At 33.4% G+C, this 13,014-nt stretch overlaps 2 protein-coding genes across 3 annotated transcripts; both read right to left on the bottom strand.

Moving 5' to 3' along the window:
• Positions 1–2,873: 2,873 nt before the first annotated feature.
• Positions 2,874–8,776, bottom strand: LOC133200917 (ATPase ASNA1 homolog). Its single transcript, XM_061336732.1, has 8 exons — positions 8,631–8,776; positions 6,780–6,927; positions 6,313–6,367; positions 6,119–6,209; positions 5,735–5,885; positions 5,380–5,487; positions 4,976–5,176; positions 2,874–3,400 (listed from the first exon to the last, which is right to left on the bottom strand). Exons 1-8 carry the CDS (start codon positions 8,741–8,743, stop codon positions 3,278–3,280), a joined length of 990 nt encoding a protein of 329 aa, XP_061192716.1. The 5' UTR covers positions 8,744–8,776; the 3' UTR covers positions 2,874–3,277.
• Positions 8,777–9,824: 1,048 nt separating this feature from the next.
• On the bottom strand, positions 9,825–12,824 carry LOC133200916 (NAD-dependent protein deacetylase Sirt6-like). 2 transcript variants are annotated; one of them, XM_061336730.1, is made up of 5 exons: positions 12,398–12,824; positions 12,072–12,239; positions 11,274–11,668; positions 10,409–10,602; positions 9,825–10,195 (listed from the first exon to the last, which is right to left on the bottom strand). In XM_061336730.1, the coding sequence occupies exons 1-5, from the start codon at positions 12,768–12,770 to the stop codon at positions 9,991–9,993; spliced, it is 1,335 nt and encodes a 444-aa protein (XP_061192714.1). In that variant the 5' UTR covers positions 12,771–12,824; the 3' UTR covers positions 9,825–9,990. The 2 variants fall into 2 exon arrangements, with proteins under 2 accessions (XP_061192714.1, XP_061192715.1); XM_061336731.1 differs by having other exon boundaries at positions 11,274–11,650.
• Between the last annotated feature and the right edge of the window lie 190 nt (positions 12,825–13,014).

Genomic DNA, 13,014 nt, shown 5'->3' with positions numbered 1-13,014 from the left:
GTACAATTTGAAAGATGAATCTTCCAGTTTTCACCATACTTTGTTTTTATCAGTTATAAAGCTGGGGCAGTCAGATGCTTTTTAATGGTGAAAATATTTCGACAACAGTTTACACATTTAAATTAAAACGAATAGGTGCCCAAATATACACCAAGATGTCAAGATTAAGAATCATTAAGAACACATTTTTGGACTTCTATTTGTCCTATTAATAAGTGTCATGTTGAAGTTGTTATAAAACATTTCTTGAGTGTACAACGAGTAAATTTGTTTAATGTGAATTTGCTTTAAATTTTCTGCATTGCATTCTTGAAGGGGATTTTAGTTTGTACAAATAAAGAGCTACACCATCTTAAGGGAGGTAATCAAGAAAAGGCCAAGCTAGGACGGGTGTGTTAAAATCTCAATAACCACTGGGCAAGAAAAGAAAATTTATATGAAAGCTTCCTGACATAGGGGAGATTTAATTTTGTTAACACCATGCCCCTGAGGAGAGGGTGGGGCTACAAGGATAATAATACAATTTACATGGGAATACATATAAACATCTTAAACATTGTCTTCTCATGAACAGCAGGGCCTTGATAAGTCAAATTAATATGCAAGTATCCTCAGGTAGTGTAAATTCAAGTTTGTTCAAATCATGGCCCCCAGGGGTAAGGTGGGGCCACAATGGGAGATCAAATTTTAACATTAAAATTGGGGGACAATCTTGGGAACAGCAGCGAGGGCAATGATTAGTCATACTGATAGCAAGCATCCTCAGGTAGTGAATCGTGGTCAGTTTTAACCAAAGATGGCATAAAGCATCCTAGCATAAAGGGAATTCAGAATTGTTCAATTGAAGGTGCAAGCCCCCTTCCAAGATAATCTAAAAAAGGATGGGATAATTATGTCAGACTGTAGCTCCTCTGGTTTGTACTAAACAAAGGAAGAGCAAAGAGGCACTTGAAACTTTGCATCAGCAATAAATAGAATAATGATCCTTGTCTGGGTCTCTTTCTGTGACAAGATTTGTTGCTATCAGACTAAAACTGTAGGAGGAGTAGCTTTTAGAAAAAAAATTACAGAAATTTCTTTTTAGTACCGGTAACCATGGCAAAATCACTCATCAAAATCAAAAACGATAAAGACATTTATTGGGGTCTAAGTGTAGTTTACTTAGGTGCTAAATTATACATGTATAGAAATCAAACTTAAACTGTAGGAGGACTAGCATTTTGAAAGTACATGTATTTCAAAGAAATTCTGTGCCAAATTATATTGAAATCGGACCAAAACTGTAGGAGGAGTAATATTTACAGACAGAAATATGGATGACGAACACCTTACTATTGCATAAACTAGCTCTTCTGGTCTCTGACCAGTAGAGCTAAAAATCTCAAGAACCAATGGGCCAGAAAAAAATGACTTGTAAGCTTTCTGATAAAGTAAATTTATTCTTAATTGTTCAAACCATGGTTCCTGGGGGTAGGAATTGGGGCCACATTAATAGGGGATCCAAGTTTTACATGGGAATATATAGGAAAAGCACTATCTTTAAAATCATCTCGTTAGAATCACTGGTCCAGAAAAACTGAAACTTATATGAAAGTTTCTAATATAGTTTGATTCTAAATTGCTCAAGCCATGGCCCCCTGAGGGAAAGGGTGGGGCCACAACAGGGGATCAAAGTCTTTCATTGGAATATTGAGGAAAAGGTCATCTTCTCACTGAATACTTAGGGCCAGAAAGGATAAATTAAACTCAATTGTGTAAGATTCCTGATACAATGTGAATTCTTAATTGTTCTCATGGCCCCTAGCTGAAGGTAGGGTGGGGCCACAATAAGATAAATTTTACATGGGAATATGTAGGGGGAAAAAAATGAAATCTTTAAGTCTTTTTCTCAAGATCCACAATAGAATCACTGGGTAAAGTTCCTACAAAGAAGTTGTAAGGGTGTCCTGAAATCAAAATTTACATTCAAGGGCTCCCAAGTAGTGAAAATTCAATTTTTTTAAAATTACTGACTCTTGGGTTAGGGTTATGTCAAAATTGGGGAACAAATCTTTCATAATGCAATATATTGGGAATAAAATCTTCAGGTGATTGATATCAAGACATTTCTTATATGAACTAGCTTAATTCTTCTATCATGCTAGGCTGTCCAATTGTTCAAGATTTTAGTTCTACGTACATTGCAAAAATCAACTTTCATAAGATTAGCTAAATTCATGGAAAATTCAGGGTGACAAAATGTAAGACTTTAAGATTTTATCTCCACATCTACAGATTTGAATTATCAACATTTTTTTTCACATTACCGGTATTTAGAAAGATTTCCATACTTTTTTGGCTCTTAATTGGTACATTTTCAGTGATTTCCAAAATTTTTGGTTTTCTTTGATTTATGAAAGCATATGTATAAAAAAGTGAGCAAAATAAAGAAAGAACTTTGTCATTTTATATTTTTTTATTATAATTTTTTCATAATAACCACATTTTATTCCATTTTTCTTTTAAATTTTCATTTGTTAAAAGAAATAGTACAATCTTCATTAGGTGGCAAAAGTACAGCAGACTAATATATGCAGTTCCTTATGACAGAAACATTGTGGATCAACCCTTCATGTGTTAATTTAATATATATATAAAAATTTATTTACAACTAAACAAATCTTAATTAAGTTTGTGTATAAGGTTCTCTAAGAGTACTTGACGTACATAAATTTCAAATTGGGCAATATACTGATATGTTTTTAGATGTTTTGGATAGTTAAACAGGAATATTGAAAATAAACGATCGAAGTAAATATTGCACTGTCAATCTGGCCATAATGCTTGAACATTGAACATAATGTTCTAAAATAACCCCCCCCCCTCCTCCCCTTTCAATTGCCTCTTTCATTTCAATGTCAATCCCATAATCATAGCAATCTAATGAAAATTAGATGTTAGATCCACTCGCATACTCGCAACATTAGTGTAGCAAGTATGCGAGCAGATCTAACATTTAATAGCGAGTTTTAGATTCTAACATCTAATTTTAATTAGATTGCAATGATAGATGAATCTTTTACTCAATACAACTTAGTATTCTTTACCACTAAGTATTCTTAACCATAAAGTAATTGTTACTTTGAGGAAGATGACAACAAACTGAGTCGATTACTATATGCATTGGTCAGTAAATCATTTAAAAATTCTGGCATTTTTCTACAACTATAAGCAATCATAAATACTGTATAAATAGTGTGAGAAACAACATCAATAACTTTATTGATATAACCAAATATTAACAGTGTTTGTAGGGTTGTATCAGGTATTTAGAGAAGTCCTTTATCTTGTCTACACCTCTGACTTCCTCTTCCTGTAGTGGGAGCTTTGTGACATTAAAATCTTCATATAAATCTGCAATCTGAGAACAAAATAATCAGATTATTACTTGAATTACTTTTTGCTTCAATTTCGAGCCCTATATTTTCTATATATTTTCCCACTCTCATTCCATAGTTGTGGCCCAACCCTCACCCCTGGGGCAAGAATATGGACAATCTTTAATCTACACTATATGACAGGGTTTGTACATGTATATTAATTTTTGACTGTCACCAATCTCTTCTTGAGAAGGAGATTTTAAATGATTATTTTTTCTATATTTTCCTATGTTAAAATTTGGCCCCATAATGTGGTACCACACTTGACATTGGGGCAAGTGGATCTGCACTATATGCAGATAATTATGAATCCAAAACTTTGACCCCCTATTGAGCACCCCCACTCCTCTCTTCTTAGCCTTTCTGGGGTAGGGTGGTGTAATTTCGACAACTTGGGTAATTTCAACCAATAATGAATACCTGAAAATGTTCTGTTTATAATCTATTTTTGTGTAAGTGCATCTAATTTATGCTGAAACAAAATGCATTTATACTGTTTTGAGTTGATAATATTTGATTTCCGTGAGTGTAAGTTGATTACTGGAATATGACTATATCCAGGAAGAGGCTTTATTACCCGAGAAGTTACGAAAGAGTATTTAATAGCCTTTACGAGACATTATCACCTCTGACAATATCTTTAAAGAAAGTTAGTGAGTATGACATTTATCAGATTAGTTTTTACAACTGAAAGTTTAATTAAATATCTTACGTTTTTACGAATCAAGATGCAAATCAGCTGAACAGAAATTGGCCAAAGTTACATGTTACTGATACTTGAATATAGTGTCAGTGTGTAATTCAGACAATGCAAAATGATGCAATACAATCTGCAGAAATATGACTTTACTAGATAGAATTCATAACTGCAAAAGAAAAATTAAAATATTTGTATCACGATATGTGCATTCTTAGTGGAAACTAGTTGTATTTCAGAGAAAACTAATCTGTTCTGTTTTCACACCCTTATGAGTATATACATCTGTAGCCTGCCTTGACCAATCAGTAAATCAGCATCGACAGGTGCACTCTATGTATTCAAATAAGTCATATTTTTAAAATTAATGTCTTTTTATGTTAGTACTTTACACCAATCTTTTTTGTTTTACAACAAGATTAATTTGAATTCATATTATAATGAATAAGGAATATGAAAACAATCAAATCTATAAAATAAAAGGTATTCCGAAAGTAAAATGATAAAAGTAAAAGCTGTAGTATAACAGACAGTGAAATACTTGAATGAAACGTTCAGTACACTGAAACAATCAGTCAAAATAGCACCATCTCTACCCTCATCCCCAAATTTGAACATTTCAGCACATGCTCAGTGGCAATATTGATTGAACCTACCCCAACTCTAAAACAATGAAGTGTGAAAAGTTACAGAGGTCGCATGCACACAAACAAATATACAAATACTTGAAATCTTCTATCAGAATAGCTCGTATGAGCCTTTGGATCAAGTGAACTAAAAATTAAATAAATTGAAACCTTGTCAAGAATAAAAGTAAAGGGAGATAATTCTTCCTTATCTTTATAAACTGCTTAAATACCTGGTCCAAATATTTCGCTTGAATTCTGTGCCTGGCTTTACATAATTTACATGGCTCCTCCCCTTGTTTTAGAAACAAAAGTTGATTGACAACAATATTATGTGTGTCAATGCCATACTGAGTCAGTTCCTGAACAAGGCGCTCTGTCTCATACAGGGACAAAAACTCTGCTATACACACACACACAAAGGTTGTTTGGTCCTGTCAACACATATAATAAATAGTAAATAATCATGTAATATCATATATAATAAATAGTAAATAATCATGTAATATCATGACTGATAGAAATTTAAAACTATACATTGTTTTTCTTGCCTCTATAGTACTTGATAAAAAGGATGTGTTTTTTATATTTAATATTTTTATGTGCTATGTAAATAATTAAATAAAGAAAAACTTGCCGCATTTTTAAATTGTTCGTTAACTTGTTTAATTGTGTTCATCATGTCATCCAATTTGGTAGACATCATATCAGCATTCACGTCTTGCATTCCCATAACTCCAGCCATCTGTTAATGTGAATGGTAAAGACATAGACTGTTTTTATACTTCATTTTTAAGTTTAATGTACATTGCATCTTATCTAGACAGAGGACATCTAATAGATTAAAGCTGATCCAGATTATGAACAGACTAAAAACTATGGTACCAAAAGATTTAATAAAGCATGACTTATTCTGACCTGGGATGTGAAAGAAGTAAGATTTAATACTGAGTAGGGATGTAAATGAAGTACATGTATAACCTAGAGCTGACCTGGGATATAAATGGTCCAATTTTGTTTTTCAGTCTTAAGATTTTCCCTAGTCCCTTTTCTATGATGGAGGGAAATGACAATAACCTGAGGGTGTGACCAGTGGGGGCGGTGTCAAAAACCACGCAAGAGAAGTTCATGCCTTTTACTAGTCTGCAAAAAATATCAGAGTATTAGCTATGAATTATTTTAGCTTGAGACAAAACAGAGAAAATCTGCATTATTTATAAAACATTTTCACTGTATCATCAAATGCTTTTTTAAAATAAATCAAAGAGGGTTTACAAATTCAAAACAATAACAATTACATATACATGTATATAACAAATGTTGCATTAAAATTTCTTTGGAAGACATTTAATTTGCGAGAATGTAAAAGAGCATACTTCATGACTTCAGCAAAACTCATGGCTTCATCAATTCCTGGGAAAGCACTGAGGAGCTCAGAAACCACTGACTTCCCCATGCTCATCACATCTAGAAAAAGTGAAAAAAAAAAAAAACCCTCATATTAATGTCAATATGAGAGCAATGAACTAAGAAAAAGAGTTAACTCTGTCTGGAATTCAGTCAAACCTACCTTGTTCAAAATACTCATCTGGTAATTCTGCCAGTCCAAGATTTGGGTCTATTTCCTACAAGAAATTACAAAAGATCCATAAGCCACAATGCTCACCATAGCTGCCTTGCTCTTAAAGAGAGAGATAAATTCATAAACACCGTAGACTCACACAGATTTGTAGGACCCAAGTCATAATTTAGTTAGTTGAATCAAAACTACAAGGTGATACATTCCTAATCTTTGATGCAGCTTTATAGCTTATGAAAATGTTCTTAAAGGTTTATCAGATTGATTATATTGTAAGTCTTTGGTCCTCTAATTTCTCAAATTTTTTTTTTTTAAAAATGTAGCCAATGCTTTGAACGATTGATGATGGACTGAAAATAGATGAAACTTTGATCAGAAAAGCTAATTTAAGCTCTGACTGAATCTATAAAAGTATAAATATATAGAATAATGTTTAAATTTTGTGAATTAAAACTTACCATGGCATACAAATTAGTGAACCCTTTTACAAGTGAAGGTACTTTTGAAAACTTTTGACTGAAGGCATCAGATATGTTATGTGCTGGATCTGTTGAAATGATCAGAACACTCTCACGAACCAAGGCTAACTGTGTGGCCAGACAGCAACTACAAAAAGTGTAAGGTACCAAGTCAGCATTGCTAAATTTCATTCAGCAAAATTTGATGATCTTGCAAACCTGTAATAAATCATAAGATAATTTTCATGTGAATATATTGGATACCTAAGAGCTTACAAATTTGGTGAGTGTATTTCTTTACCAGTATCATTTTTTACAGCTAGCAAGGACTTGAAGTCTACAAGCAAAACACTCAATTGCATTTTATATCATATCCAGAATAAAATCCTGAATCACTGCGATGTACAAACACTAAACATAAACATCACAGTTTTTTGTGGTACATGTAGTGTGTGCTGCACAGGTTCCTGCTAGCTTGTGTTAGTGGGTTAACCCTGTAGTTCAATTAGTAGAGCAATGGAGTTTCATTGGACACACTTGTTGGCACCCAGGTATTCTCTTGTGGATGAAAGTGACTGCCCCAAGAAGAGATTTGGACAGCCCTTTCTCTGGAGGAAGACAATGTGATAGAATGTACCAGTAATACATAGCTTCCTACTAACATGGACTAGTGGATTAACTCTGGACTGGCATGCAAAAGGTTAATGGTTCAATCCCAAGCAGTGGCACATATATGTCTCTGTCACGCTTTGACCTTGACAATAAATAACTAACCTTTTAATTTGCCATCTAGCATTTATGTGTTATGTGACCTATTAGACGGAGAAAATTCAAACAAAAAACTTAATTAAAAAAATAAATAACAAAAAAAAAAAAAAATAACAAACAAAAGAAATTAGATCACTAATCAAAACATTTTTTTAAATTGCATCAATTTAATTTATATCTCAGATCAATCACTATTTTGACCTTGATCTTTGACCTTCTTACATTTATCAACTACAGGTATATATCAAGGCAATGTTCTACGATATTTTGATCCTAAAAGCTTTGTCCATGTTACATCTTTGTAGCAAATATGAAAGTAAAGATGATTCTTTTTGGATTGTGTCTACTATATTGTTAAAATATGTATCATTGTGTCTCTTGTACTTTGTATTTTCAAATCAATAGATTTCAGCCTCAGTTCTCATAACATTTCTGTAGCAATTCTGCAAATATAGGACTGAAAGAGTAAAAAGAAAACTTTATATTGTACTAGAAAAACAAACATGTATACAATTTTGTGGCAATAACATATCCCAGACAAGATGTAGACATAATCTTTTGTCAATTTGACTACTTACATCTCTTTTGTATAATATAAAAAATGACGAAGAGAATAGGTTATTTGAATCAATCCATCTAAAGCTGAATTAATTTTCCATGCATAAATAAAGTGAAAGGTCAAACATGTGACAGTGACATTTAAATGTAAGTATGCTTATTCTATATGTCAAGTGATGTAAATGAATTAGGTCTGCACTCCAAGCAACTTTTTAAAATGAGACATTTAATTGTTTGACTTTATTTAAAATACGATAGTGAATTAATTCTCTGATTCCCCCCCCCCCCCCCAAATTTATATGTTACCAGCTGATTTGTCAGCACAAAACTTTCTGAACAAAGAATAATTATTTTTGGAGTTAAACTTAAATTTTCTCGTATGAATTTTACTATGTGAAGATGCTTCAGATGTACTGTAGCTAATTGAAACAAAATTTATTCATGGATAAGTGGTCAGCATGCATGTAGTCAGTATCTGTACTAATTCTATAAACCAAAGACGCGTACATTAAATCAATTAATTACCTTGTCGTAGTTTTCCCAACTCCTCCTTTTCCACCGACAAACACCCATTTCAAGGAATGCTGCTCGATGACGTTGCGCAAAGACGGCTCTAGCTCCTCTGAATAATCATCCATCAGATCAGGTCAAAAAAACGTGTTCTTCCGGTGTCACAGGAATTCATTAAACTGTTCGTAACTTTATGCAATAATGAAACAACTCGTCCTTTAACCAATTCGACTTATCAATCTCACCAGCATCCAAGTCTACTGGTCACATGCACAAATCCAATGCATCACTAAAGTGTCTTTCATTCCATTGTTTATCAGATGTACAGTTTATGGCCGTAAATGAGTCATCCTTCAATATTTCTTCTCTATAAATATTTTGAACACTGAAAAATTAAAATTACATTGTTTATAAAAACTCATCAGTTATTGTGAGGTAAATTTTAATATTTCCATAAACCTTTCACTGAATTTTCCATAATTTGATCACTTAAGTTAAGAATTTGTAAAATTTTCTTAAGATGTTATGAAATCGCAAAAGTAAAATATTTTGGAAATGAATATTAATCTGTCCTTGAAAATGTTGAAAATAAAGAATCAGCTGTCCTTGACTGATTACTCCGGACCGCCCCTTCCACACACACACACACACACACAAAATAAATAAAGTTTTGGAGTTGGAGGTGATCTTTTTTCTTGCCCACTTTTGTCTCTGATCATCAAGGAAAAAATATTCTGTAACACAAGGGCACAATTAGATAATCTGACCGGACCACAGGTGCTTGTGGATAGGACCCCCTCCCCGACTATACACCCCTGGTCTAAGGATATTTCATTTGTCTTCTTTCATAAATTTAATTTTCTAGTACATATTTACAATGAATTCCATACAAAAAATTTAAAAAAATAACATACTAGAATTAACGTTTTATTTTAAAAAATAATACCCGCAGTATTATAAAATATAATGAGGTTTACATCAGATTTATTACACAGTAGATTCATTACACAGTAGATGTTTCCATGATTTTAAATTCATCATACTGTATAAATTAACACTTGTTTTCAAGTCTCCTTTGCTTTGTTTTTATTTGAACAAAAAATACAAAGCATATAAATCTACTTTTAATCTTTAATTATATAATTCAATTCATTTTTTGACAACACCATCATAAATTTTATTATGTTTTTCCAACATTTGTTTGAAGTTTTAATTATTTACAGTGAAAAAAAAGAATGAGTTAACATGATAATCTATCTAAAATATCACAGAACTTTGGCTAATATGTATACTGATATACAAATATCATCTCAATTTAAGAATTTTTATGACAGAATTGCACCCCTTTCATTGAAGTTCTTGGTGATGTTAACTCTTAATTATTCTTAGATCGACATTTGTCATAGTTAATCAATCTCTTTGGCCGGTCCTCCTCCCAAACTTTTAAGCTCCTCTCCCCTATAATGTTCTTCAGCACCTCTCTCATAAACTCGTCACAATCCCCATAAACACGACCCCCCCTCGGCTGTTGTTCTCCTCGACATTTTCTTAGGCAGTCGTCATCATAATCAGTCTTCTGTCTGAAAATCCATAATCAATATTGATTTACCCTGATGTAGAGCAAACAAAAACAACACAGTATGCAGAATGTCAGCTTTCAAACCAGTGTGCACAATAAATATGCAACATTGAATAAGTTTTTCTTTTCTTTTCTCTTTCTCTCTCAAAACCTACCCTTGCTTTTACAAACCTAATATTGTTAGTATCAAAGTACATTGACAAAGTGTACTGACCTGTTACATATGACAATAGGGTGTGGTTTTTCAATGACATCCACCAGTTCATTAGCTGGGGTGACAGTGAGGGTGGAGCCTAAACAGATCATTAGGTCACACTGGTAAGCATGGTCAAACGCTCTAGTCAGTATCTCCTCCTCCAAGTTGTCCCTGAAGTTAATGATTGTATCCATAAGGTATCCTGTGCAGTCCTTCAAAATGAAGGCAGAATATAATAGACATGAAATAGTTTTGAAGCATTATGTTGCAAAAATGATTTAATTGAATGTAGTGTAACGGAGAGAAAACCAATGGGTTCCGACGATGTGTAGAGATAGTCTTATCATGAAACGGAGCAACAGTCTTGACGAAGTACAATGACCCTTCATGCTTGGTGCAATAAGTTTGCATTTTGAAGAAAAATAATGATATTTAATTAAATATTAATTTTTTAAACCCTAGATCAATTCAGATATTTGAAGGAGGTGTACAAAAGTACAATACATTTGTACTGCACACAGTACCATCTACACATAGACACGTCACATGGAGTAAAGATCATTGTCGGAACCAACGGGTTTTCTCCCCGTTACACTACATTCAATGAATGTAGTGTAATTGAGAGAAAACCCTTGGGTTCTGACGATGACACACATTTCTAATTCACCAGAACTTTACAAAAGATTTCTTGCTCCAGCTAACAAGATATTCAACCATACATTTTATTATCCTAATTCATATGTGAAGATTTAGATATGCAATTCCTTCTTGATTCAAAGCTGCTTTTATGTCACTTGCTTTCATATACATATCACAATTATAAAAATCATTATATGAAGATTATGAACAAGCTATATACTTCACAGCTTTTTTTAATTCATACCTTTTGTTCACACTTTCTTCCTGTTCTATGGGATAACCCACACCTCTCACACTGTTTGGCATGCTTTGGTTTCTTCACAGAAGATTTTCCAAAATCCTCTAAATCTTCATAGTACTGGCTGCCTTCGTCATCCATCACGTAGAAAGAACGTTCATATCTGTGGCCACATTTCTCACATTTTTCTATAAATACATTTCCATGGAGTTCGGAGAGATTTTCCTTTGAAATACCTGACAGACCGTGAAGACCATCCCCATTCTGACTGACCACATGCTTTATCAGCTTCTTGTCCATCAGAAGACACAATGCCTCGTGAGTGAATGTTGGTCGCAACTTCTCATAATCAACTCCATCTTCATCCATCTCATCTTCATCTTCTGTAAGTTTTTCATTGCCTTACATTATCAAAATTGTTGCCTTTAACTTATTGTTTTACAATACATCCATAAGCTGAGAGATAGATGAAATTACTGTATACAGGGAAATTTTCGCCCCTGATTTATTTTCACCCCTTTCGCCCTACTCAAAGGTGGGTGAATTTAAAACGGGGTGAATTCAAAAAACACAGTGTAAATTCTTAAACAGAACTGTGATTGGGCGAATTTAAAATGGGCCAAATAATTTGCAAGTGTGAAAGGGCGAAAATAACCCGGGGCGAAAATAACCCTGTATACAGTACTTAGCTGAAAGATTGAATTACTTGTTACAAATTAAAATTGCACTATTTCTTTTATTATATATGGTATTTTTTTAACTTTACACTCATTGATGATCTATTTTTAGATTTTCAAAAAATACCTTCATCGCTACACTCGTTCTGCAGACAAGGCCTTTTACTAGCGGAGGGTCCCTGAGAATCAAACATTTGATTTATTTTGTCAGACACCTGGTTATGATCCATTTCTGTCCACTTGCCACTTTTGCCCCTGTAGTCCCCAATACCAGCAGAAGTGGAAATTCCAGCTCCTACAATATAGCCCAAATTTATAATTAGAATTGTTGCTTTCTACTCATATACAGCTTTAGTAGGAAGAATTCAAAGTTTGGAAGAAATTATGAGAGTTAATGGACATATTTTATTTAAATTGTTAAAAAGGAAAACGAGTGAAACAAAAAATATGAACCAGTAAAAACCACGCAGTGTTTTGCTGACTTGAGCATTTCTGCTACTCTACTGGCCTCCTTTTTAATTTGTTCCCCAGAATCGAAGAATTCGGCCGTCTTTCTGGCTTCCCTGATCAGAGCCTTCTCTTGTTTTGATATAGAGTCTGGAGTTTCGTGAGGTCTTTTCTTTGTACTATTTTTCCGATTGGCTGATGTCCTTACATTCAAGAGATGATTCCAACAGGGCAAGTGGAATTTGGCCTCTTCGTTTTTGTTCCAAAGAACATGAAAGTTTTCACCATTGAAACGAGATGGCAGAACAGTTTTTACTTCGACTCTCGAATCATCAGATATATTTATTTCTTTTCCGCAACATTTAAGACAGCAATTCATTTTAAAGCGTTCTGCGGGAAAATAACGATCCTGCTTCTTTGACAGTTGTTTGACATTTGACGCGAAAAGATTACCGGATGTTGTGCAAGGGCGGGGAAGACTATAGGAATTCGTACTCCAATCCTTTCGTTTACCTTTCACATATACAGAAATGCTGGTTAAAATATTCAAAATTTTGCTAAATATGATAATCTCATTAATCTAATCAGAACATAAGTCATTTGGTAAGGAGAACAGGAAATTT

The sequence above is a fragment of the Saccostrea echinata genome, unplaced genomic scaffold (genome assembly GCF_033153115.1).
Source record: "Saccostrea echinata isolate AGI-Se365-2 ecotype Australia unplaced genomic scaffold, CSIRO_AGI_Sech_v1 ptg000041l, whole genome shotgun sequence".
Classification (NCBI taxonomy): domain Eukaryota; kingdom Metazoa; phylum Mollusca; class Bivalvia; order Ostreida; family Ostreidae; genus Saccostrea; species Saccostrea echinata.
This window is presented reverse-complemented; position numbering and strand designations above follow the sequence as displayed.

Coding starts and splice junctions, on each gene's coding strand:
- LOC133200917 (XM_061336732.1), bottom strand. CDS start 8,743: ATGGATGATTATTCAGAGGAGCTAGAGCCGTCTTTGCGCAACGTCATC. Junction 5,488..5,734: donor TTGGACCATTTATATCCCAG/GTCAGCTCTAGG, acceptor TCACATTAACAG/ATGGCTGGAGTTATGGGAAT. Junction 5,177..5,379: donor ACGAACAATTTAAAAATGCG/GCAAGTTTTTCT, acceptor ATGTGTTGACAG/GACCAAACAACCTTTGTGTG.
- LOC133200916 (XM_061336730.1), bottom strand. CDS start 12,770: ATGAATTGCTGTCTTAAATGTTGCGGAAAAGAAATAAATATATCTGAT. Junction 10,603..11,273: donor GAAGAAAGTGTGAACAAAAG/GTATGAATTAAA, acceptor TTCATTTTGAAG/GACTGCACAGGATACCTTAT. Junction 10,196..10,408: donor CCTATTGTCATATGTAACAG/GTCAGTACACTT, acceptor ATGGATTTTCAG/ACAGAAGACTGATTATGATG.